Source organism: Paramormyrops kingsleyae, chromosome 23 (genome assembly GCF_048594095.1).
Source record: "Paramormyrops kingsleyae isolate MSU_618 chromosome 23, PKINGS_0.4, whole genome shotgun sequence".
NCBI classification, from domain to species: domain Eukaryota; kingdom Metazoa; phylum Chordata; class Actinopteri; order Osteoglossiformes; family Mormyridae; genus Paramormyrops; species Paramormyrops kingsleyae.
The window spans coordinates 22,659,172-22,685,614 of NC_132819.1; the positions used below are offsets into that span (position 1 = coordinate 22,659,172).

The 26,443-nt window shown below is 51.1% G+C and overlaps 2 protein-coding genes across 6 annotated transcripts in view; one reads left to right on the forward strand and one right to left on the reverse strand.

The window, feature by feature from the left end:
• Positions 1 to 19,948, forward strand: LOC111846951 (juxtaposed with another zinc finger protein 1-like). Its single transcript, XM_023817696.2, has 5 exons — positions 1 to 244; positions 13,985 to 14,057; positions 15,678 to 15,874; positions 17,037 to 17,206; positions 17,733 to 19,948. The coding sequence occupies exons 1-5, from the start codon at positions 130 to 132 to the stop codon at positions 17,907 to 17,909; spliced, it is 732 nt and encodes a 243-aa protein (XP_023673464.1). The 5' UTR covers positions 1 to 129; the 3' UTR covers positions 17,910 to 19,948.
• The window catches only part of LOC111846970 (tax1-binding protein 1 homolog B-like), a 17,942-nt gene continuing 11,447 nt past the window's right edge, over positions 19,949 to 26,443 (reverse strand). For 2 of the 5 annotated variants that reach the window (XM_023817738.2, XM_023817737.2), the window contains exons 8-18: positions 26,046 to 26,231; positions 25,049 to 25,300; positions 24,790 to 24,963; positions 24,579 to 24,660; positions 24,382 to 24,491; positions 24,180 to 24,305; positions 23,069 to 23,131; positions 22,332 to 22,512; positions 22,071 to 22,222; positions 21,336 to 21,424; positions 19,949 to 20,908 (exon numbers count right to left, since the gene is read on the reverse strand). In XM_023817738.2, coding sequence (XP_023673506.2) covers positions 20,704 to 20,908; positions 21,336 to 21,424; positions 22,071 to 22,222; positions 22,332 to 22,512; positions 23,069 to 23,131; positions 24,180 to 24,305; positions 24,382 to 24,491; positions 24,579 to 24,660; positions 24,790 to 24,963; positions 25,049 to 25,300; positions 26,046 to 26,231 — 1,620 coding nt within the window. In that variant the 3' untranslated portion in view covers positions 19,949 to 20,703. The remainder of the gene's footprint in view (positions 20,909 to 21,335; positions 21,425 to 22,070; positions 22,223 to 22,331; positions 22,513 to 23,068; positions 23,132 to 24,179; positions 24,306 to 24,381; positions 24,492 to 24,578; positions 24,661 to 24,789; positions 24,964 to 25,048; positions 25,301 to 26,045; positions 26,232 to 26,443) is intronic. The other 3 variants (XM_023817741.2, XM_023817740.2, XM_023817739.2) reach the window with 3 other exon arrangements.

Here is a 26,443-nt window from a genome sequence, read left to right on the forward strand (position 1 = left end):
TCCCCACCCCTCCCCTCCGGGTCGAGCCGCTGCTCCAGCTGCCGCCGCCGCCGCTGCCTGGCCGCCGGTGTCTCCGTGCTGTGCTCCCTCCTCGCCCCCCGCTGCTCCTGCCGCGTTAAATGCACCATCATGACGGGCATCGCCGCCGCCTCCTTCTTCTCCAATTCCTGCAGGTTCCGGGGCTGCGGGCTCCACTTCGAGACGTTGACCGACCTCATCGTGCACATCGAGGACAGCCACATCGGTAAGGCACCGGCGGCGGCGTAGGGTGCTGCTGGTGGGGGTGGAAGGAGGGAGGGATTGGCTGGAGAAAAGGCGCTTTGCGGGAATAGGGAGGCAGCCCCCGGCAGCCATTCCGCCGCTGCGTGCTGACAGCGCTCCCGCTTAGGTGTGGTGCAGACGGGGATCTGATCATTTGGAGGTATTTCTTTAATGCACGGTATAGCAGCCAGCCGCACCCGAGTTTGGTGTCTGTCCCAATGTAACAAAAGCGCCAGGCAGGCTGCGGAGGCGCCCATCGCGCGGCACACAACCGCCCTACGATCCTCGCCTCCACCCCGTCCGTAGTGATTGTCACCTCCCGTGTTTGCGGCTAGGCCCGGCTCTGCACGTCCACCACCCTGCAGCCGCTTTTTTTTTTTGGATACACGGGTTTCCACGCAGTTAAAAGGCGCAGGACGGGCCTTTTAGTCGCTTCCGGGATGGGGAAGGGAAAAGGGAAGACGGGGGGGCGGTCGGCCCGCCTCGCGTGCTGCGCGGCCGGGGGAGGCGCGCGCGGCTGCCATGCCGAGCCGCCGCCACGTTAAAACTTTGCTGGAGCTCAGCACCGGGTTGCCATTAACCGGGGGTGAGCTCGGACAAAATCACCGCACGCGATGAGACGAAATTGCCTTCAATCAGCCGTACAGATATTTTTTCTTCTTGTTTCAGGACGATGATAACAAGCAATCAGCTGTTTGTATACGAAAGCTAACGCCCCTGTATCAGCCTTACTACCATATCAGTATATAAATTGTCACTTGTTGCAGATATCCCGATTTAAACCCGTTTTTTACGTGCGCTTGTCTGTTTTCTGCGTCAGAGCAGCTATTTTAATACAGTTTAGCGCACATTACTGTATGTAAAAGCATCACTTCCTGTTACTTCCCCTGCCACTGTGGAACTTAACGGACTCCGTGTTGTGCTTAAAGGGTTCGCAGACTGACTGCTGCTCAGCTTAATAGCCAGATGTGCAAGTAGCATATTGTTACTGTCTGACGGCATTTGGCATAAATTAAAAATGTGAAAGTTTCCTTCACATTTTACTGTATGCATGCAAGTTCCGATGCACACATTAAAATGCCAGCCCCTTGTAATATCTATATGGAACGTTAACATCTATCTTTTTCCAAATACTTCTCCAGGAGAAGGGACTTTAGTAGCAGACGGCTGGGGGGCACCCTGAGCAATGCCAGTCCATCACAGGGCATGTTATGTACATTATTTTTGCAAATAACATAGTAAATCCACTGGCCTGTGGTTTAAGCTAATGGCACATATGCATATTTTTACATAAAATTTTATTTAGCGATGTACAAGTGAGGTATTAATGAAGAGGTTACAGTAGATGGCAGAGTATATAAAGTCTGGTTTAGTCACATTTATCTGAACTTCAGACATCTTACTTGTGTCACTGTATGCTTATCTGCTGTTTGGAATCATTATATATCTGTTTTAAGGATCAAACCTTACTGGGGAGGTACTCATGAAGTCTGTCAGTAATTTATTTTATGTGCGTCTCTTTGTACCAATATGTTCATCCTACCTCAGCTGTCCTGGGAAGTCTCAGATTTAATTACTTTAATTGACTGGGGTATTATTGGATTTGCCGGCTGGTGTTTGGGCCGGTAGCACGGCATGTTCCTGCAGACCCCAAGGCCTCTCCCATGGGTCTCTCATGCTGGAGACACAGGATGAGCGTACGAGTGACAGTGCAGCTATGAGAAACGGCCCCAAGCTGATCTCTGTCCTGAAGACGCCACTTAAAATCCCGTCTGTAGTCGACTGAGCCTCCAGCAGATGTGCTCGATGGAGCAGAGAGGCTGTGTGTTTTCACACGCTTGTGACAAGTCAACGCCAGATTCGCTGACTGGGTGGTGCTGTGGCCTCGATTCTTTTTGGTTGTGGGTTTGATTCCTTGCCTGCCTGTTTGGGGTTTGCGCTTGTGTTCTTCGTATCTTCATGTGGGTGCCCTCCAACCAAAGATGTCCACTCTAATTTAGTGTCTCTAGGTTTCCCTTAGTGCACGAGAATGTGACTCCAGGGAGTTTTACTTACACAAAAAGCGGGCAGAAAGAAAAAAGATTGCCTCAGAAAGATAACCAATCAGATTGTAGAGGAGGTGGATCCAAGCAACTAGAGGTGTGACCAACCAATCAGATGTCTCGGTCCCTCCTCCTCTACAATTTTATTGCTTATCTCTCTGTACCAATTATTTTTCATTCTGCCCTGAGAACATTTTTGTGCAAGTAAAACTTCTTCGAGCGAGAATGTGCCCTGTGATAAATCAGCAGCCTCAGCCTTGCTGGGTTAGACTCTAGGTTCACCCTGGAAATGGGAGGGGGGATGGATAGATGGATGGATCAGGCCATTCTTCCTTAGGTATAGTCAGTGGAGCTTTTTGTGAATGGGTAACTTCTATGAATACCTAGTGCTCCATGAGAAGTCAGTTTTATCCGTATGACTAAAGTCTAGCTGAAGTAATCAGATTGTTCCAAAGAACTTCCTGTCTCTCTGACTGATTCTCACTTCCTGTCAGAGCATCGCTGCCTGTGGTTCTGCAGGTAGATGGTGTGATGGAGTTATGAAATGGCGCTTTGGGGCCGGCGTGTGACCGGCCAGGCGGCAGGGCGTGGTGTTTGGGTTCCGGAGCTGTCCCCCGTGCTGAGACTAGCCCTTTGTGTGTGTGTGTGTGTGTGTGTCCCACCGCCGCTGTCAGAGCACCTGGTCAACAATGAAGGGGCCCCTGCTGGCGCGGGTTTTGCCAGTGTAGGAAGCGTCTTGGCATGTCTCCTGCACCTTCGCTGCGTCCCGGTGATGTCACAGGTCCCCGCCGCTGCACACGCATGCATTTGGGGCTGCCTGGTCTGGCATGTTCCGGGATGTCAGCGGTTATTTAACCGGGAAACGACACCCCGTGTTCTGTATACATGTCACAAGAAATGCGTGTATTATTAACTCATCTGTTTGCGGATAATTTATTCAGTCTCGCCGGCATGACGTGCTTGGTTCTAAAGATTAATCCGCACATTTAGTCGCTGGAACAAGAACTGGGTGATAAATTTACTTAATGTTATTTCAGTCCATAAATAAATGACTCGCTCCTGCTAACGGACAATCAGTAATTTCATCAGGAAATATCTTACTGTAATATAAAACCGTTTTAGTGCAAAACTGATATATTCTCCATAAAAAAACAAAATAAGGACATTAAATGAGTACGACTGAGATTGCGTACTGTGAAATTAATTAAGACTAAACCGGAACATTTTAATACACTTACGTTTAAGGTGTGAGTATGTAAAATATATGCATGTGTGTGTATATAGTACTCGAGCATAGGTACAGCCTAGCTGGGTGTGTGTATGTTTATATTTGTAATGGAGTTGGGGGGGGGGGTCGGTCCTTTGCATGCATCACTGTGTTTTGCAGGAACAGCTGTGTGTCCATGGGATGGGGGCATGCTTCACTGAACTGGTTTCCATGGGGACAAGCTGTCACCAGTTGGGGGGATGGGAGGGCTGGTTCCATCGGATATGGCGGCGTACACCTGCTGCCTTTCAGACAAAAGAGATGCCCCCCCCCCCACCTTCACTGCCCTCACACAGACTGATGACTGGCGGCTTGTCTGTGATTGGCGGGAGTCTCCTTCCTGGCCCCCGGCGCAGTGTTTTAACCCGGGTTCATTTGACTGGTGCCGCGGTCTTCCGGCACCTTCTCTCCAGCGGCCCGCTCACTTCGGCGCTGCCATCTGTCTGATTTGTCCGTCTGACCCCTGTTATTGACCCGCCATGGAAACGGCTGATGAGGGGAGCTTCGGCCCTATAGATTTCCTCTGGGGTTACAGAGTTGACCCCGGTGTTAATGAGCTGACTCCGCAGGCTGTGTCCCCCGCCCCCCCCCCCACACCTCGCTTCTCATCTCCACACTCGGTTCAAAAAAAATAAATCAATAGTCAATTGTAGATTATCAGAAGCCACTGTGGGCCCCTGTGTTTGTTCCTGTCCCGTGGACTGGGTCTCCATTTCCAGTACTGCAGCACAACAGGCAGCTGACACCCCATTCTTACCATCCAGAGATCACGCTTATAAAATGTCTGTCACTAAGGAGGAGCTCCATACTGACAGTGAATGCGGCTGATGGTTTTTCTGGAATGCCTGGTCTGCACGCGAGCACAGACACACACACATACACGAAACGCTTCTGCCATCTAGTGGTCATGATGGGTCATGCCGATGTTTATAACCCCAGGTATCTAAGTAGCCGTAGAGATGGAGTGGACCTGCCTTGCTGAAAGCAGAGATATTTAACAGCTTCGTTACTTTTAAAACTCCCCCTTTCCCACCCATTTGCGGAGCGGCCAGTCCAAAAGTCAGGTCTTCCTCAGCACCCATGCTGTCTGAGGAGATCTGAAGGCTCATCTACCGTGTGAGATCTTCCCCGCCCTCTTCCGTCCAGCCGCACTCGGAGGAGACGGAGATGTTTCCTCAGCTCCACCCACAGCGCGGAAGTCGCTTGGCTGACAGATCAGGAGATGAGGAGATGGATGCATCCTGCTGCTTAACCCACCCAGCAGAAAACCAGCCTGGTCTGGCGCCCCCTAGTGGGGATCACCCCTCTTTAAACTTTGCTCCACTGGGGATTGTTACATATATCCAGTCAGCTTTTATAAACCAGCAGCTGCTTCATTAGCAGTCATAGTGGCCCCAGTAGGCAGTGATGGCCCAGCACTGTATTGCACACTGACTGTCATCACCAGTGCCAGCGCTGTGCCGTCTTAGGGTGTTAGAGTAAGAATGTAAGAACTGAACTTGATTTCTTGTGATTTTTCCTGTATGCGATGGAGGGTTTAATTAGGATGTTATCCTGACTTTTCTATGAGATAAAATGCATTATTTTAAGGTAATTTATGTTTCAGATTCATGCTCAGTTAGTCTGAAGATCCAGGAGTGAATGTTGAGCATTTAGCATGATAAAATTATTAATCAATACAGGTTTTGTAATTTGTATCCAGTTCAGGTTTCTGGCGGTGGTCTATCCTGGGAGGTACGGGGCAGAGCACACACACACACACACAAACACACACAGAGACACACACACAGAGACACGGACACACACACAGAGACACACGGACACACACACAGATACACGCAGACACACACACACGCAGACACACACACACACACACTGGACAGCTGAGTTGCCCATTCACATACCTGCATGTTGTTTGACAGTATGAGATGGTCTCTCACTGAAGAATTGTTATTCTCCTGTGGTTCACTATGAATTAAATCCTTCGTCGACATACTTTCTCAGAGGCATTTTCCAGTCTCATGTTACCACCTGCACCTACCTGCCTCTCAGCCAAGCCCCGCCCCTTTCTGTCTGATTTCTCTCACAAGTATGTGTAGAAAAACAATGTTATTAAACCAAAGTTCAGCTAAAACTGGCTTGCCGGTAATGTCTGTATTTATTTATATTAGGTTTGGTCTCAGGCTGTGCAGCAGCTCTTCAAATCAGTGCGATGATGTGACTTTTCTGTACTCTACACTTTTTACATGGTACATTATTTCTTAACACTATTTTATATTTAATGGTAACACTCTCTGGTGGCCAGCAGAGGGCACCAGATTGCCTGGCCCTTGTGTTGTTTTGTTGGTCATACCTGTTTTCAGTGTGTTTTTTTCCCCCCTACTTCTGAAACATGTTTCCTTTAAGGTCCCCGTCTGGTGACTAAACTTAGGATAACAACTCCCTCTGTGTCACGCAGCATGAGAAACACAAAGTGCTCCCCCAATTTCTGTAAGCGTGTAAAGTGTCCCCCCCGCCGCCTCACAGGTGAGGCCTCCCGCTGATCAGGGCTGGGTGTTTGGCCTTTGTTTGCGTCTTTCAGACGCTCTACTCATTTTCTGATTTCCACCCTCCCTCGTTTCCAAGGTGTGACTCTAAGTAGAAAAGGGTCTAAATGACCCATTGGGCCATAATGAGGCAATTAGTGTGTCCCAGGGTGGAGAAACGCCTCCCATCCCCCTCCATATCCGCCATCCTGGTTCCGCCCGCGGCAGCGCGAAAGTCACCGTGTCCCGCCGAGCTCTGAGAGCGCTAATTACAGGGAACTTTTGCGTGATTCTTTCCCTCATCCGGTGGCCTGCTGCTCGCAGGGCATTAAAACACATTCTTTGTCTTAATTAGGAGCCTGGCAGGAACGGCGGACATTCTTGGGCTGCTGAGCTCCCGTTGGCTTGCTGTTCACATGAGTGAACAGTAGGGGCCGCTATAGCACCATAGCAAAAATCCTCTATCTTTAAAAAAAAAAAAAAAAAAAAATTAAAATGCGTGTAAATCTCCCTGAGTTTTTGTTTTTAATTACCGGCCGGCTAATTTAAAACATGTTTATGGAAACAGACCCTTCATCTCTTTCTTGTATCATGTAGGTAAAACAGCAGAGCACCTAGTGGAAAAACTAGGCCATGCTAATAGTGAAAGAGGTGATGGAGTTGGCTGCAAGGAGTTACATTTTCTTTAATTGTGTTGACTCAGCCTTAGGAGTATAAAACAAATTGGTGTGTTTTCCGCAGAGGTTACTGTCCTCGCAGTTAACCGTTTACTCCAGTGTCCCTGTGGATTTTGGACCTCCAAAGTGATTTTGGGAAAGATTCTTAGCCCGGATTGAATTCTGAGGAATCTGGCGTCCCTTTCAGTACTTTAATACTATGATATGGATTATTCTGATAGCCACGAGAGAATAGTCGTTCATTGTTGTAATGCCTGTGAATCAGGAGTAATTCTGATTTGGAAGAGTTTAGTTGTTTTAGCTGTAATAGCTGCAGAAAGGCATACAGTGCAGTTGAAGGATTTTTGCTAATTGTTTAAATATATTTTTGACATTGCGTTTGTGTTAGATCATCATCCAAAATTGAGTATTTGATGGTCTTATTTTGATTTTTTCATTTTATTTAAAAAATTGTTAATTTTAATGAAATACTGACATAAAATTTAGTTCAATGCTGTAAGTATCAGTCCTCAGCAGGTCCGTGTGGAGAGGAAATCGCTCCTTAATCGGGGCTCCACTCCGCTTTGCAGCATTTTAAGCTGCTGTTCTGATAAACTTCATGTTCACCCCCCTGGTTCGCTTCCTCTTTAGGCGACACTGCGACGTCCTGCCGGATTTTTCCGGCATTGAGCAGAATTAGCGATTGCTTACCAGTGACAGCTGGCGCAGTGGGGGATCCCTAAATCATGGTCGGGTCGCCTCAGTGTTAGACCGCTGGTCGGAGGCTCTCACTTTGGAATGTGGTGCTTGCTTTTAGCCAGACACAACAGGGCTTGGGTTGCCCAGAATGTTTCTTTTTTGACTCTTGATGGTCATATAGCTGGTTTTTTGGAAAACTTGATGAGCATTTCATTTTAATTGAGCCCGTGTCCCATTTTCGGTCACTGTAGCTCAGTATTTCCCAACCCGGTCCTCGGAGACACACAGACAGTCAGTGTTTTCGCTCCCTCAAAACTCCCTGCCAGGCAGTCCACGTTTTTGCTCCCTCACAGCTGGACCAGGTTGGGAAACGCTGCCGTAAAGGCATCAGCCCTGACCTCAGCTGAGACCAGAGAGTTCCACAGATCCTGGCGTCTTATCGTTGGGCTCCCTGTGTCTTCCTGCATTTTACTGATGGCGGCCGGTCAGTCCCTCCTGAGGTCAACTCCCCGCTGTCTCCATTTGGGTTGTGTGGTCTGGCTTTCTTTCTTTTTTTAGTGGTTTTCTAACCATTTCCAGTCCAGTAAGGTTTCACAGCGCCCAAGATGTGTTCAGGAGTTGTTGATTGGTACAGTATGCCTCTGTAGTCTGTGGTGTCCGCTTTCATTTCATGTTGACTGTTTCTGTGTGACCAAAGGTACATGGATCCGAATCAGGCGTGTGGCATTTATTTATTTTATCCTGTTTCTCCCCCATAGAAAAGGGGTCAGTTGTGCATTTCAGTCTTAATTTGACAGAACGAAGGCGGCAAGGCCAATAGATATTGCCGGGTTCGTTAGAAGGATACCATCTTGATGACCTGACATCTGATTGGTTTGCGGGAGGGACTGATCTCCAGACCCCGGTGCTCGACCCCAAGGTGAATATCGCATCTCATCTTGAGATGTTTGCCTCTTAACTTGTTCCACCAGGGTTCTGTGCTGTAGACAAAGGGTCAGAATAACTGCATATGGCAGCCTTGATGTTTTCGCGTTTAACACTCAGCGTGCAGGTCATCGGTATGTCAGCGATACGGCGGAGGGCCGTCGCTGCGGATTTTAGCTGTGAATTATGGCGGCCGATTAGGGGTTTGCTTACAGTCAGAGTGGGCTTTTAGTGCCCCTCCTCTCCGTCCTCCTTCCTTCTTTTTTCCCTTTCTTCCTGAGCGGGTAAGCGCTTTAAGTCGCTTTTATGTTTAACTGGAACACACACATGGGGACGCTTTTAGCGGTCCTGCTCTGGCCATTTCAGAAGTGGGGGGGGGGGGGGGCAGGGGGGAGACTGTGTGTGCGTGCAACGCTCGTTTAGAAGCTTCTGGAATGCACCCCCACACCGCCAGAATCTAAGCGGAAATAATAAAATTGGGGAACATTTACTGCCACCCCCCCTGCAGTTGGTGGACCCAATTATACCCCCTTTTTTCAACCCCCCCACCCAAAACCCCGGCCCGGGTTTTCCAGACGGTTCCCCAAAGCCACGCCCTGACATATTCGTCCAATCAGGGCCTTTGTGATTGGCAGGTCGCGGCCTGGATTCTTCTATCAGGGTAACGATGCTGAATTGGCCACAGAAGCTATTTTAAAAAGTGTTGAGTATAAATATATCTGGGGCAAACGCAGAGTCTCTGCAGTCCCCTCTCGGTCCCTCCCTTTGGCAGAGTCCCTGCAGAGTCCCCTCTCGGTCCCTCCCTTTGACAGAGTCTCTGCAGAGTCCCCTCTCGATCCCTCCCTTTGGCAGAGTCCCTGCAGAGTCCCCTCTCGGTCCCTCCCTTTGGCAGAGTCCCTGCAGAGTCCCCTCTCGGTCCCTCCCTTTGGCAGAGTCCCTGCAGAGTCCCCTCTCGGTCCCTCCCTTTGGCAGAGTCCCTGCAGAGTCCCCTCTCGGTCCCTCCCTTTGGCAGAGTCCCTGCAGAGTCCCCTCTCGGTCCCTCCCTTTGGCAGAGTCCCTGCAGAGTCCCCTCTCGGTCCCTCCCTTTGGCAGAGTCCCTGCAGAGTCCCCTCTCGGTCCCTCCCTTTGGCAGAGTCCCTGCAGAGTCCCCTCTCGGTCCCTCCCTTTGGCAGAGTCCCTGCAGAGTCCCCTCTCGGTCCCTCCCTTTGGCAGAGTCCCCTCTCGGTCCCTCCCTTTGGCAGAGTCCCCTGCAGAATCCTCCCTGTCCTCAGACTTTTCCCCTTTTCTCTCTTTCCCCTCTATTCCTCCATCTTTCCCTCTCCCTTTCTCTCTCGCCCCTGTTCCCCATTCCTTCCTCTCTCTCTCTCTCTCTCTCTCTCTTTCTCTCTCTCTCTCTCTCTCTCTCTCGCTTTCACTTTTTCACCCCTTTGTCATTCTTAGGTGTTACTCCAACCCTGTCAAATGTATTTAAAGTTTCAGTTGCTGCCAAAGCCAGAAGTCACACACCAACACGATCAGCTGTAACGTTAAAAGCTGACAGGTGAAGTGAATAATGCCGATTATCTCATTGCAGTGGCTCCTGTGAAGGCTGCCGCTGTGCATTATCTCACTGCAGTGGCTCCTGTGAAGGCTGCCGCTGTGCATTATCTCACTGCAGTGGCTCCTGTGAAGGCTGCCGTTGTGCATTATCTCACTGCAGTGGCTCCTGTGAAGGCTGCCGTTGTGCATTATCTCACTGCAGTGGCTCCTGTGAAGGCTGCCGCTGTGCATTAGGCAGTAAGAGGACAGTCAGTTCCTGAAGGGGGAAGCGGGAGAAATGGACAAGCGTAAGGATCTGAGCGACGCTGACAAGGGCCAAACTGTGATGGCTAGACGCCCGAGTCAGAGCATCTGCAAAACAACAGGTCTTGTGGGATGTTCCCAGTATGAGGGGTCAGCACCTACCAAAACTGGTGCAATGAAGGCCAACTGGTGAACTGGCGATAGGGTCATGGACACCCAAGGATCACAGACGTGCATGGAGAGCGAAGGCTGGCCTGTCTGGTCTGAACCCACAGGAGAGCTACTGTAGCACCAATTGATAAAAATGTTAATGCTGGCTGCGACAGAAAGGTGTCAGAACAGACAGCGCTTTGCAGCTTGCTGCGTGTGGGTCTGCGCAGCCGCAGACCGGTCAGAGTGTCCATGCTGACCCCTGTCCAATGGGCATGTCAGTAGCAAGAGATGGTACCAGGATGCACTATGGGAGGAAGGCAAGCCAGCAGAGGCAGAGTGAGCTTCTCTGCAATGTTCTGCTGGGAAACCTCAAGTCCTGGCATTCATGCACACGTTACCTTGACATGCACCGCCTACCTAAACATTGCTGCAGATCAGGTTCACCCCGTCATGGCAGCGGTATTCCCCGATGGCCGTGGCCTCTTCCAGCAGGATAATGTGCCCTGCTACACTGCGAAAGTTGTTCCAAGTGTTGTCTTGGGATCCCCCAGATCTCAATCCGATCCATGAAGGCCTCACCTCACAATCTTGGTGCCAGATAACACAGGACATTTTCTGAGGTCATGTGGACTCTAGGCCTCGACGAGTCAGAGCTGGTTTAGGGGGACCTGCACAATACTAGGCAGGTGGTTTTAATGTTAAGGCTGACCCATGTTCTTGTGATGTATAAAATGAACAAAAAAGGTGCAAAATGCACAAGGAGTATTAAAGTGAATATTGCTCCCTCAGTCTCTCTCTCTCGCATGCACACACAGACACACACACACACACACACACACACACGCTCGTGTTGAAGCGGAAGGCTTTGTTTCCCAGAAGCAGGCAGTTAAATAAATAAAGTGCAATAATAAAAGGCCAATTAAAGACCACCTTTGTGGACCACCTGTATGGGGGGGGGGGGCATCCTCCCCCCCGGCAGCGTACTCTAATTTATGAAGTGCTGCAGCGTATTGATCAGTGGGCTGCTGAGGGGGCTGGTGTTAAGCTGGTACACACACCCCCCCCCAGAGGTTGTACATGGGCTGAATGCTTTCTGTCTTGTACCCAGGTGTGTGACTTTAACTGACTGAGAACACAACTGCTCCTGACCGTTACCGTGGTGAGTTTATGGTCTGGCCTGAGACTGCGTCCATCTGAAAGGCGTTGCCGTGGGAACCAGGCCGCCTCCATCTCCCTGCCTCGCGGGGCCCGGTCTGCATTCTGCCTCGTTTCGGAGGCGCTGACTCGGATCGGCGAGGGTGGCCGCTGTGTGGTTTCCATCTGCACTGAAATGGCTCAAGTTAAACTGCGCAGAAAAGCTTGTTTACTCACAGGACGCACGTAGATCGGCTCTGCCGGGGACTCATTAGCTGTGCTGCGGCAACGCCAATCGCCCCCCTCCGCCCCCTCCTCACTTTAATGATTCTAAATAAAAACCCTGAGAAACAGAGCATCTGCAAGCCATTACAGGGGCAGGCCTTGGTCACGCCAGCCAGGAGAGGGCGGAGCTTCGGGGCGGCAGTGGAGGATCCTCCCCTGTCATTGGCTGTCATTTGGGGTGATTGGCATGCACAGGTCACCTGCTGCCAGCATGGGTTTGATTGGTGTTCTAGAAATTACCTGAAGCTTGGCTGTCCTTTACCGTTTATAATGGTGCATTTGGAACTAAAAGCAGGCCTGTCGATTTTGGTCTTGCAGCCCAACACGTTCTCCTGACACCTTGGGGCGATTAGGATTGCCTGTCTGGTCTTGGGTCAGTTTGCCATCATGCGTTTAGTTATCTGTTACAGCCTGACTAGTACAATTCACTGATGAGCTGCATATGGGTACAGCCACGGAAAGTACCGTGGTGTTCTGGAAGGTGCTATGCCCAGATTGTGTCAGGAAAAATTATTAAAATGAAATCCCGTATATTTTAAGCCTCTTGAGTCAAAGATAAGGCATTTTCTAAATTAGTAGACACATTACGGGAAAGGAGGCCTGCCTCGGTCTCCATTACGGGAAAGGAGGCCTGCCTCGGTCTCCATTGCGGGAATGGAGGCCTGCCTCGGTCTCCATTACGGGAAAAGAGGCCTGCCTCGGTCTCCATTGCGGGAATGGAGGCCTGCCTCGGTCTCCATTGCGGGAATGGAGGCCTGCCTCGGTCTCCATTGCGGGAATGGAGGCCTGCCTCGGTCTCCATTGCGGGAATGGAGGCCTGCCTCGGTCTCCATTGCGGGAATGGAGGCCTGCCTCGGTCTCCATTATGGGAAAAGAGGCCTGCCTCGGTCTCCATTGCGGGAATGGAGGCCTGCCTCGGTCTCCATTATGGTTGTTTAGGTTTGTTCCCCCTTCCCTTTCTTTTTTTGTTCTGCAGAAGTTTTTCTTTTGGTCTCCTGAAATACAGCTAAATGGTTTCGTTTAGGCCTCAGGGCAAAGCCCAGCCGATGGGAAATCCTCTGCGAATCCCAGTCTTCCACACCACTCAGCTCCTGGTTTTTACTGCCTTTGTAATTTCAGTGGATGCTGTGGGGTTTTTCCCCCCCTTTTTTCTCTTTTTTTCCAATCTGCACCCCTCCTTTGGGCAAATGAGCACAGGGCTCAGTTCCAGAAAGAGCCACACAGGGGCAGCGTTGGCCCACAGCAGCACACTGGAGAAGTTGCTTGTTGGAAAGCAAAAGGTCTGGGGTGAGGGGGTGGTATTTCCATCTCACAGGTAAGATGGGGGGGGGGGGTAATAAAACTATCGAAGAAGCTTAGAAGACGTTGGCGCCTGCAGAACAGGGCACCGTGAGAGACGGTCGGGTCTCCGAAGTGCCAGCTCTCAGTCTGCCGATTTTATTTAATGATTATTTTTAAGGACCAAAACAAATGAAATGAAACTCTGCGGGGGCTCGTGCTACAGCGCCGCTGCTGCTTTTTAATTACATGCCTGAACGAGGGCAGGTTTTTAAAGGTGGAGGTGTGAGGTTCGCAGGCAGGACCCCCGGGCACGGCGGTAAACAGGCCCTCCTATTTACAGTGACCCCAAAGCCATGTTCGTGCTCCCCCCCCCCCCCATGCATGCATGTTACTGCCTTAATCAGAACTATTGCTTGTCCTGAGCACATTAAGGCACATTAACTTGTTTTTTCGTTGTTTTTGCAAAGGAATTTGGAAAATAGTGTTGAATTAGATGAAAACTGAGGCTTATGGGATGACAGTATTTAAATTAAATAAATAAAGGAATCTGCATAGCAGGTTGTTTATTCAAGTGATACATGCTGGTTGGTTCACCACCCTGTCAATTATGTATTTTTGACCAATGGCAGAGTGTCTTCATAATAAGAAGGGAAATGTCATACTTCACTCAGCTATGAGGGGGGGGGTCCTCCTTCGGTGCAGGCTATTTTTACGGGATCAGCTGATGTAGCTGTAAGTTTGATGGCGGTGTTAGGGATTCTGTGCTAGCTGGGAAGGGGAGTTCTATGATGTCACTTGTATGGACATGTGATTAGAGAGGAAATGCAAACATCCACCCCCCCCCCCCCACATGCCTCCTGCTGGGCAACATCAGGACTGTGTTGTGCTTCGGTCACTGAGTTCACACAGCTGCTGTGAGTGCAGGGCTGCCCTTTGACCCTCTCTCCCCCCGTGCGGTGTCTCCTTCCTGTCCAGACACGGACCCCCGGGTGCTGGAGAAACAGGAGCTGCAGCAGCCCACCTACGTGGCCCTCAGTTACATCAACAGGTGAGTGGTGGCGTCGGCCCCCCCCCCCATGTATGGTGTCAAAGGTCGTCCGACAGGTCTGCAGTACAGTCACTTTACAACCACAAGGAGGAGGTGCACCGACGTCAAATATTTAATGTCGGCTAGCATTTTTAATCTTTAACTACCAGTACAGATACACGGAGTGGTTTATTTGCCTGAAACTCACCTGGATGCAAACAAGAATGTACTGAGAAAGAGAGAGAGAGAGAGAGAGAGAGAGAGAGAGAGAGAGAGAGAGTAAAAGTTTTAAACCTTTCACAGAACTCGGCGACCTAACTGGAACTTAAATAAACAAAAATCTGTATGGGAACAAATGCTTTTAGAAAAGGTCGTTTGCATTGTCCTCACGTCTTCTCCCAGCGCACGTTAATGTCACTGTACTCCGTGACAGGAGCACGTCCCCAATCCTGGGGAGCGCAGTGCGAGGGGGCGCCGCACTGACATGGTTCGAGCGTCCTTCCGACATCCCTCCTCCACGGCGGGAGGGGGGCCAGTGGAGGGGGCACTGTAGAGACTGAGAGGGGGAGGAAAAAAAAACGAGTGGAAAGACAGATAGGGATGGAGGGATGGGGAACGGGGCCAACACCTGTGCAGGGTGGCGCCTGGACAGTGGGTAACTGGATCCAGTGGCTCTGTCTGCCTGGATCTGAGGGCGATTACTGGCAACGGACACACACACACTCTGACTAAACCACTCATACGCACACATACACGCATGCAGCGGCCTTCAAAGGAAGTCTCTGGCTAATTAAACAGAGCTAAACTTTCCAGTGGTTGGCTGCAGGGTGGGGAGACATCCACGTTGGCAGGGTCCCTGTGGGCAGGCACCGTGCGTTTGCGTGCCCGCTGTGTGTGTGTGTGTGTGTGTGTGTGTGTGAGAGTCTAGGGGTTTTGTCCTTTTTATTTAATATGTAAGGACCTCCTTTGAGTTTTAAGCAGATACTTTTTCTGCAAACTAGGTTTGTAGGTTTTACATTTGGCCTCAGGGGGGCAGCATTTCACCATCAACGGAGTTGGATTCCGTGAGACGGGAGTACCGCCATAATGTCGGCGCCGTGTTCCCGTGGAGAGAGCGATGTCTCCGTTAGCGCTGCTTGCCCTTTTCCCATGGAGCCAGTACTGGGTCTGTGATATGGGGAGTAGAAGATAGGAGCAGCTTAAGGGTTTGGATGGTGAGAAAAACTCTGAAATTTGAATCCCAGGAGATGGCATTGTAATGAACTCGAGCTGCATAAATGTAGAGCAGCCAGAGCTGTATTTCATGAAGATAGCCACTAAAATCTGCAGCTCTTTCATCTGGGAAAATCCCGCCTACGAGCAAAGCTCTCTCCCAGCTCTTATCTCTGCTGCGCTTCAAAGATCACCGTTGGGTTTTTTTTTCCAAGACCACAAACATCCACAAGAAAACTAAATTTTTTTTTGCATGTAAATTAAACTGTAATTTTTTCTTTAACTTTTCATCTATCTATCTCTGTCTATCTATGTATCTATCTATGTTTCCTCTCTATCGACCTATCGACCTGTCTGTCTGTCTCTGTCTGTCCAGCTGTAAATCACCCGTGTCCGTGAGTCCGTCTGCCTGTCTGCTCCTCGCTCCAGGTTCATGACCGATGCCGCCAGGCGGGAACAGGAAGCCCAGAAGAAGAAGATCCAGCCCAAACTGTCCCTGTCATTGGCTGGCAGTGTGTCGCGTAGCAACATGTCCACGCCCCCCCGGCACAGCAGTGGCAGCCTGACCCCGCCCGTGACCCCGCCCATTACCCCGTCCTCCTCCTTCCGAAGCAGCACACCTACAGGTAGCCCTGGCTCCCCCCCCCTCCCCCAGTTTCATTAATGTCCTGTTGGCATTTTGTGCCTGTTACTTGAACACATACGTTAATTTACACGCACATTTTGAGAGATCAAGGTCAGCAAGTCCAGTTGGGAGTTAAAAACCTCGCTCAAGGGCCTAATGGTAAAATCACTGGGATTCGAACTGGTGACCTTCTGATCGTGGACACAGAGTCCTAGCCCACTGAGCCACACAGCACCCCCAGACATTCCTGTTCGTCATGGGGTCATGGCTGGAGACTGGCTGTCTTATGGGACGTGCATCTCACCAGCTAATGGGGGGTTTGAGTGTGCAGGACAGCAAACACGCCGTGGGACGGGGGCGGGTGGGGGAGACCCCCACAGGGCCGGCACCAAGAATCCCGTGAGGCAGGAAATGCTTTTCCGGATCAAAAAGCAGTAATTTCATGATTAAATCCCATTCTGGGTGTTTCTGACTCTATCCCAAGTTAGCAGCCTCCAGGGTCATGTGACACGTTTACATATGGGAGCTCGAGTCGGTCGGCTGGGGAGAACCTCACCCGCGTCAGTGCTGTCGGGCGTTCCAGGTGAAGGCCTGGCCCTCGGCTAGCAGAGCACAGGGAAGGTGATCTTACATCTCTGTCATCGGTCCTGCTTTAATGACCCTCTTTCTCTGCACGAATTTAAATCCAGCACTAACTGGGAGCTTAAGAATAATATCTGGCCCTGGCTTTGCTACGGTTCCTCCTGGCTCATAGGACATGATTCACTCCCCTCCCTCTGGTGGTTCCTGTCTTTTCTGTGCCCTTTTGGGTGTAGAAAAAAGAAACGCTCATGGGAGTTTTACTTACACAAAAATGTTTTGAGGGCAGAAGGAAAAATGATTGGTTCAGAGAAATAACCAATCAGGTGGGTCTAAGCAACCTAGAGTAGGCGGGTCCAACCAGCTAGACATCTCCTCTAGTTGCTTAGACCCACCACCTCTACAGTCTGATTGGTTATTTCTCTCTCTGAACCAATCATTTCTCATTGTGCCCTCAGAACATTTTTGTGTAAGTAAAAAACAGAAAAACAACTTCACTATTCTGATTTTTCTGGAAAGTTCCATTCTTTCTCTCTCTGACTATAGTATGATAACCCCCCCCCCCAAATTCTTGGTCCCTCCAGGTAGCGAGTACGATGAGGAGGAGGTGGATTATGAGGCATCGGACAGCGATGAGTCATGGACCACCGAAAGTGCGATTAGCTCTGAGTCCATCCTCAGCTCTATGTTCATGAATGGGGGGGACGAGAAGCCTTTTGCATGCCCTGTCCCAGGCTGCAAAAAGAGATACAAGGTGAGCCTTAGCCCCCTCCCCCCCTCTGTCAATGCTGAGATGTTCCTCAGATTTTTCATAAGGTCCAACCTGTACAGGAGAATCTCTTTGAATACATTTCGATAAATTTGAAGATTCATCCCTTCTGGTGCACCATGTTACTCTGGAGGAATCTTTAAAAATGTTTCAAGGATCTGTCAATTCCGGATTTGAGTAAATGAACATTGACCATATGAAGCCAAATGTAAACATGTTTGCCTATTTGTCCAGTAATTGCATCCGTTTTGTTTGATTAATACATCTTCACGTTGTGTTTATTGAGCCAAAATTTGCAGTAAATGCTTTTTAAGTGGATATTTCCTTTTATTGACTCAAGAAATTTGACAGGAAATTGTGGGGGGAGTAGCGTAAACTTCTGGGAAGATTGGGCCAGTTTGTATGCACGACTGTGCCTTTGGCCCAAAGCTATATGTATTTGGATTTCCTGGGTCTCTCCTGTTCTGTCTCCCATGACAACCCACATAACCAGCCTGTCTTCTGCCCCCAGAACGTAAACGGCATCAAGTACCACGCCAAAAATGGCCACCGGACCCAGATCCGGGTGCGCAAACCCTTCAAGTGCCGATGCGGGAAGAGCTACAAGACGTCTCAGGGTCTCCGGCACCACACCATCAACTTCCACCCGCCCGTGTCGGCCGACATCATCCGCAAGATGCAGCAGTAGCGCCGGTCGCCGTGCCAACAGAACCCTGCCACCTTCACCAGCGGCTGCTGATCTCGCTCCCCCAGTCCACACTACACCATCCATTGCATGCTTTAAGTTCCTTTTATTTTAGAACCTTACTTTCTCTTCTATATTTTGGAACGATGTGTCTTTTTAGATGATTTTGTACATTTGCACATTTAGCTATGAAACCTATTTTTCATTCTTTTCAACATACGGTGCTGTTTAAAAAAAAAAAGAAAAGAGCGGGAAAAAAGAAAAAGGTTTTTTTTTTTTTTTTTTAAAGAAAAATAATATAACATGATAAGATGGAAGAACCTGTCCAAGACAGTTTAGGCAGAAGATAGAGACCCCCCCCCCACACCACCATTCAGCCCTTTCCAAGGGTGCGTGAGGGCTGGCTTAGGGACAGCCCATGGCCCACATCCAGGGGCCGGCAGATTGGACCACGCTGGCGGTAGGGGTCGGCGCCCAGGGGGGATTCTTGGTTTCCTCACTCCCGTGGGGTCGTAAGGGTGCAGATCCGGTTCCTCTTGCCTCTTAGCGAAAAGGCGAGGAAAAAAATTCATGTTTGGACTATATTGTCAAATATTACTTTAAATATATGAAACATAGGTTATATATGTGTGTATATAAATATATATAAAGTATAAACGTTCATAATCATAAAACAATTATGCTTAATTTGTTAGCTTTCTTTTCTACTTTATTTTTATGTTTATTTCGACATTCAAAGCCCCCTTATGTTATTTTGTCCTGTCATTTTTCAGACCCCTGAGGGTGACACACCCCCCCCCCCCCCCCAGCGTTTTCAGAAGACTCCTCAGTGTTCAGATCTTACTGTTCCTCAACTTCCCAGTGAGTCTGTCCCCTTTCCCCCCCAGATCAAGTCCCTTTTAAGCACTTTGTATTAACCAGTTGCCAATAGACTCTGGGCGGTTTTCTTTTCTCTCGTCCTGTTGCCTGCCGCGCTCTTCCTCCATGCCTGCGGGCAGCCAGTGAACTATCGCACTGGAGTTGCCGAGGAAGTCACGTCCGGGTCAGAGGTCATCGCCTTCATACCTCCCGTGTGGCTCACGTGTCGTGATTGTTTCTTTTTTACATATGATGTACGATTGTCTTGTATTCCCAGTTACATTACTGTGGTATGAAGTCCTTTCACAGTTGTTCTGAATCCTCAGTCTTCAGGCCTTATCGATAGTGTTGTCTGCTCTGTGTGGCGAAGGCAGGTCCTCGTTCAGGGTCCTCGGCCCAGACTTTTGCGGATCCTGCAGCCACGGGCAGGATTTTGTGTGTGCCTGTGTGTGTGTGTGTGTGTGTTTGAACGTGTTACCAGTCAGCCACCTTGCCAGTCCAGTGTAATCCAGTTTGCCAAATGTTACCCATGTTTTGTGGCTCTGCCTGTGAGGACATCCTTACACCACCCCACCCCCGTCTGTCTGGATGATGTCACAGAGGACTGTAACGTGGGAATGGCCATATGACTAGGGGGAGGGGGGGGGAAGAGTTACGACTGGGCACAGATCAATGGACGGTGGGATGAGAGACCACGGCGGGGGGGGGGGGCTATTTGTCAGCAAAGCATTCCAGAGGCTTCTCACTGACCTTGCGTGAGTTTGGCCCGACTTGGACGTCCGTCTCGGCCTCACTGCGGTTTGGCGCCGTTTCAGGGAGGGGAAGCACGAGCGAGCCGTCTCCAGATTCCACCCCGAGATGTCAAACACTCATAAACACGACCCAGAAGCGAGCAGCGTAATGGAACCACAGTTTATACTGGTCTTAACGGTGTGACAGTATTACGCAGCAGGCTCCGTACGGAGAGGACCGTTCAGATATACTGTGTATAGTGAATGTATTGTAATGTGCGTCCGTGTAAGTGCTTTTAAATTATATTTTCGTATGTTTCGTGGAGATAAATGTTTCCTTTTGTGTCCGAAGGCCAGGTTTTACTACGTCAGACTGTCCTTAAAAAGCTGCTTCATAAATGTCAATCCGATTACATAAAATAATTGAAAAAAATAAAGGAAATTTCTCCGTGATCTTTTGGTCAGAGTTTTATTCACTTTGTATCTGCTACGTACAATTTGTGCCTGTATGCCAGATCTAAGAGTGTTCAGATCCCTGGATCAGGGGGCAAGTGCTGACCGGTAAGCTGAATGTACACTCCTGTCAGTCAAAATAAGGTCAGAATTTTAGTCCTTGGGGAGAATCCACAAAATGGCACAGCTGACAGACGGCACATTGTGATCAAGCAGGAACATCAAGAATCAGAAGCTGAGAGAGGGGGGAGGGGGGAGACCTAGAGATAAATACCTTTATTCAGCTTGCAATTATATAGTCAGCATTTAGAATCATATACAGCTATAGAATTAAGTTAGAAGATTCCGGATCATTCAAGAAGAATTTCTGTTCCCAAGTGGTGCAAAGAGGATATTATAAAACAAAAATCAAAAGAAGGGTAACTGGAAGGTGAGATCGGAGAGCTAACAAACAGGTAACTCCTTTCAGAATCATTCTTTCTATAATAACCGCTTCTATAAATAATTAGGATATAAGCTATGAAAACCCAGTGCAATTAAATATAGATTGTTTTAACTAACCAATAGGATAATGATAGACTTTCTGCCTATTGGCTGCTGGGATGGTCCCTCCCACAGCAGCCGTAACGCTAAGCTCCCACAACTGAGCAGAGGACTGTGCCAAAAGGATGTTATTGGAGAAACCTATCTATACCTACACATGCGATGTCACCCCGCCCCCCCCCCCCCACGTCCGTCCAGGGATGGGGGGTGCCCTAGTCGAAGTTGAGCACGTTGCCGTCGAAATGCGTGAGCACGTGGTTCTCGAAGAGCTGCTGGTCGCAGTCCAGGGGGAACTGCTCGCTGCACATGGGGCAGACCTTCCAGTGGCTCTCCACGTGCTGCTCGAACTTGCTCTGCTCATAGTGTGGCGGGAAGATGACCTCACACAGCGGACAGCGCTTGTGGATGTCCAGGCTGCTGGGAGAAGCGGGTAGAGACCCATCACAACCCGGGCTGGCGCCAAGAACCGGCGTTAGCATTAGCGTTAGCGTTACTTCAGAACGAACATCGTGTTGAGAGATCCAGAGAAAAAGAGAACGTCTCCAAGCCCAGAACTAGGCAGGAGCTTCTAGAAGGTTCCATAGCAGATTCATAGCTCCTTTCTAAATGGCTGGGGCTCTTTTCAAGCATAAGAATACCCTTTTCTGATTCCTCTAACATTTATCGCCTGCTCAGTAGGTCTGCAGTAGGTGCACACCAGCTGATCTCCAATGCTCAGAATTTTCCAATTCTCTCTCCCTCACACAGAGTTTTACAGATGTTCAGAAAATGTCCACATTGTAAGAGGATTGGAGGCTGGATTAAACTCGAGAGAAGCTGTGAGAAAAGACAAACAGAACATTACCTGGAGTCAAAGCAAAAGCGATTCTGGCTGCCGCCGAGTAGGGAACTCTGAGAGTCATGAGTCGCTGGCTGCTCAGTATCGCCGCCCTGCTGGAGTAAGTAGGAACAGCTTCAAATAAAGCTCTTGCTTTGTCCAGTCCCCATCGAGACAGAACCACCGCCCCCCCACAATGACATACTGAGTGGAGCAGACTCATCCGTTTCCACAAAGGTTTAAAAGTCACGCCTGTCTGAACACTGATGGGCTCCAGCAAAGGTTAATAATCCTTAAATGCGGCAAACTAGAGAAAGCGAGAAACAGGTCATGATACCACTGTACCGGCAATGAGACGAGTCTGTGATGCTGCCCTCGCCCAGAGCCCCGAGTCCCGCAGCGCACCAATTAGCCTTCCCTTCATCAGTCTAATTGCGCAGACACTCTCCCAATTATCTCCCCACTCGTCAGATAACGAGCACCCAGGAGCCAACTTTAATTGAAGTTTTATGTAAATCCCTTTTTTTCTAGCTCACCCCAAGCCCCCGGTGCATGTGGGTGGGACGGGAAGAACTGACAGGAGAGGTGGGGGGAAGGAAGGCAGGGAGGCAGGAGAAAGAGAGAGAGAGGAAGACGTGAAGAACGATGAGCAGCATAAGGTAAGAGGAGACAGTGCAAAGGAAATGGACAAGGAAGTCAGTTTTCAAAGATAGAGGGCGCTGTGGTGCAGCTATGCTGTTAGTGGGGCAGGGAGGGTCGTACCAAGTTGCCACGATCCTCGGGGTCCTCCAGACCATCTGGCGGGCTCAGGTTGCGGGACGGCTGGATGCAGACCACGTTGTTGTCCCAGGAGGGGGGTCCTGCGGGCGAAGGCCTGGACGCACGCTCTGGAGAGAACTCGCCGTCCGCTCCGTCTGGGAACCGGGGCAGAGAAACGTGTCGCCATGGGGAGGACTGGGATGTGTGGTCAGAGAGACTGGAAATGCTGGGCCAGGTTACAGGGCCTCTGTCCGGAGCCCCCACCTCGCGCGTTTGGGGCTGTGTAGGGGTTTCCAAACTGGAGCTCCGCTGGGCGCTGCGGCACGAGAGAGATCGGCGCCGGGTCCTGGGGGTACGGCAGGGGGTACTGCAGGAAGATGGGCAGGGCCGCAGCTGACTCCGCCCCTGGGCTTGCACTGTTCCCAGCCGAGTGTTTCTGCAGTTCCTGGGGGGGGGGGGGGGGGGCAGCGGCGCCAGGATGAGGAATCACATGACCACAGTGACTACATGGGCCTCAGGTCGGCACAGACAAGGAAGACCCGCAAGTTAACCAATGAGACTGCACCAACTTGATCACATGACCAGTCTGAATCCACAGGCACTCCATTCTCTTTGTGTAACGTTAGGGATACGTCCTCCCAGAAAACGTGAGTCTAAATCAGCTAGGACGGCGAACACAGTAATAAGCTGGCTGAGCAGCGCAGCTTCTAATGGCAAGCGGGGATTCCAAATCCAGGAAATGGGATGTGGGTTAAACCACTCTATGACTGACAGGAAAATCTCAACCCGCAGCGGAATCGAGAAAAGCTACATTCAGCCATTGCGACACTGTGTTCTACAAGCAGGGCTGAGCGATTCCCTGTCTGTGAGTCTCTGGCAGACTTCTCAGTGTGGTGAAGATTCATGGCATAAACATGAAAATGATCATAAAAATACATCTGAACATTCTACTCCGACGCAACAACTAAGCCAAAGAAACAACAACAAGAAAAAAATCCAACCTCTTCAGCTTTGTCCTTCTCCCTCAAGTCTCTGACTTCGTGGTCTTCCTCTGCCACTTGGCCCTACAGTGGAGACCAGGGGACGACGATTAAGGCACCGCGGAAGAAACCATATGGATGGAAAAAAACAAAAAACACTGCCAAGCGACTCATACGGAAACAATAACACAGAGTGGCACTAAAAAAACAGAAAGAGCGACTGACCTGGGGGGCAAGGTTTACGCAAGCGGAGCCTCCCCATCACAACAACACATAAAAGTCAGGCAGCCGCAGAGACACGCTCAGACCGGGGCTTTCAGACGAGGAGCTGCGAGCCAGCGACTGCATTAGGGAGCCCCAGGTCTGCGCTGCAGCCGCCGTCCACGTCCTGCCCCCCCGTAAACAGCCATAAACAACGTCTGCGAAAGGGCGGCCCGTAAAGCATGCTGTCTGCGTATTTATCCCAGTGCTGCGATGGTATCAAAGCGGCCTGCTGGTTATTTACTGCTCAGATAAACAGGCACTCTCTCGCACAAGGGGCCGGCGTGCACGTCTGAGCTCAGATAAACAGGCACTCTCTCGCACAAGGGGCCGGCGTGCACGTCTGAGGCTGCCAGAGCGAGGCCACGCCATGCGGCCTAATCCGCCGCAGACGGTGGGCGGTGTGCTCTGCACATATACCATCATCACTGACCTTACTCTATACAGACCGCAAAACAGTCTATGTGGCTTCTCCTCCCAGTCCATACGGACCGCGACCCCCTCCCCTCCCGGTCCATACGGACCGCGACCCCCTCCCCTCCCGGTCCATACGGACCGCGACCCCCTCCCCTCCTGGTCCATACGGACCTCGACCCCCTCCCCTCCCGGTCCATACGGGCCGCACCCCCTTTCCCTCCTGGTCCATACGGACCGCGACCCCCTCCCCTCCCAGTCCATACGGGCCGCACCCCCGTTCCCTCCTGGTCCATACGGACCGCGACCCCCTCCCCTCCTGGTCCATACAGGCCGCACCCCCTTTCCCTCCTGGTCCATATGGACAACACTCCCTAAGAACAACACTCCTGGCTAGACAGGGGCCACTCTGTGGACGTGAGGCCAGGCCCAGGGGCCCCTCCCCACCACCACTGACCTTGCGGCGCTCCTCCTCCTCGGCCAGCTGCTGCTTCAGGCTCTCGTTTATCCTGCACTGCTCCTTCCACTTCTCCTCCATCTTGGCCAGCTCGTCGGCAAACATGCAGCTGCGCTCCCGCTCCTCCTGCACAGACGGGGGCAGTGCGTCGCACGGGGCCCGATGCACCACAGCCGAGGCGACACCCGGGCGACTCGCTTACGTTCAGCATCTGCTTGCATTTCCTGTATCTGTCGCTGGCTTCTCTGCCAGCGCCTCTGCTTCTCTCCTGGGTCAGTGTGTCCAGCAAGACGTCCACACCGGCGAGGCCCCCTGCAGGCAGGAATGTGAACATCATCACTGTCACTAGTGCCTGGAGTCACAAAAACGTGGCTCTCCGGTGGGGAGGGGGAGGGGTACCTGCTGTGGGGGACTCGGGGCTCTCTGAACGGGTCGGGGATTCGGGGGCTGGAGAGCTGCATGCTGAACCTTTATTCGAGTCCTAACAGAAAGGACAGCAGAGGTCAGAAAGCTGGGAAGATGCGAATCCCAGAGCACGCCGTCACCTGGGCAGCGAAGCCCACAGCGAGCCCAGAAGCCTGACCCCTCCCGCTGCCACTCTCCCACTCACCCCCTGCTGCCCGGACAGCTTGGCGACCTGCTTCCTCAGCTTCTGACACTCCCTGCACATATCCTTGTAGTGTTCGGCCGCCATCTGTAACCTGAGCTTCAAATCCTCCACCTCCCGCTGTAGCTCCGCCTCCTTCTCCGAGGCCACGCCCACGCCCGGCTCCTCCTCGCCTCTCTATTGGACAGAAGGGCGGCACGGGGTCAGCGCCGGAAGGATGGCCGCCGGCACCCGCACGCACGCCGGCTCCCACGTCACACACCGCCTCCTGGCACCCGGCTGCCCGCAGCTTCTCCAGCTGGCCCTGCATGCGCCGGCACTCGGCCTGGGCGTCCGTCAGGCTGGCGCGCAGCGCCTCGGCCCCCAGCCGCGCGTGGTACAGCTCCGACATGGTGCGGTCGCGGGCGGCGGCGGCATCGCGCAGCTCCGACGACAGCATGGCCGCCTGCTGCCGCGTGGCCTGCAGCTGCTCCTCCTTCTGCCTCAGCTGCTCCTTCAGCGCCGACGTCGCCTCCTGCAGGACGGGAATAAAAACGCTTCCTTTGCTCTCACACTCATATAATCAAATATATAAACCGGCTATTAAAGGACTCACACACTGTCTTACACACCTGCTTTGCATATATGTTCCTGTTATATTTATTTAGAATATGCTTTTATCCAAAGCAACACACATTTTTTGTGAGAAAGTACGGTCAACCAGTCCCTGCAGCAACTGGGGGTTAAGGGCCTTGCTCTAGGGCCCAACGGTGACATCACTGCCAAGCCTAGGATCTGAACCGGCGACCTTCCAATCACAGGTACCAAGAGAGCCACACACCCCATGTTCCTGTGAGGTTCCTGGCTATGTAATACACATTTTACACAGTGCTAGACACAAACAATTGCCTGAAGTCATGACTCCTGTCACAGAACCCCTTCACCAACCCTGTAGACGGCTGGCGACTCGACTAGCAGGGGAGAGCAGAGGTGAAAAGTCCAGGTTCCGAGGGTACAAATCCAGACCAAGGTTTTGCTTCGACCAACCAGCTGAATGCCAACAATGAACGTGGCTCATTGTACTCAAGTGGTCGGCTGAAACAGAATCTTGGTCTGGATTTGTACTTGCTGAACCTGAAATTTCCACCTCTGAAGCAGAGTGTCACACCCGTGCGTTATTTGGGCTGGATAACATTGTCCCTTGGCAGCAAATGCGATACTGAGACGAGTCACTGAGACCAGGGCGCAGTCACACACGGGAAGACGGGCGACAGACGTACTGGGGAGGCGCTGCTGGCGAGGAGCTCCTTGTGCAGACTCTCCTTCTGGGCCACGCAGGCTTTCAGTCGGCCCACCTCTTCCTGGAGCTGAGCTACAGTGATCTCCTTGTTCATGTCCACGGACTTGAGCATCTGGAGCTGGGCGGTCAGCTTGGTGTTCTCTAACTCCGTGTTCTTCAGATGAATCTAACCGACGGCACGACGGCCGGGTGGGAAAGTTCAAGCCGCATTTACAAGCGAGTTTCTTCTACGGCAGCCGTGCGTTCACGAGGCCCGTGGGTAAGTGTGGGATTAAACTAAACAGAAAAAGCTTCAAAACACACTTAGCACTAGTGATGTAACACACACACTTGCCTGACTGAATGCGATTTGAAGAGGATAAACTTTTTTTTTAGTTG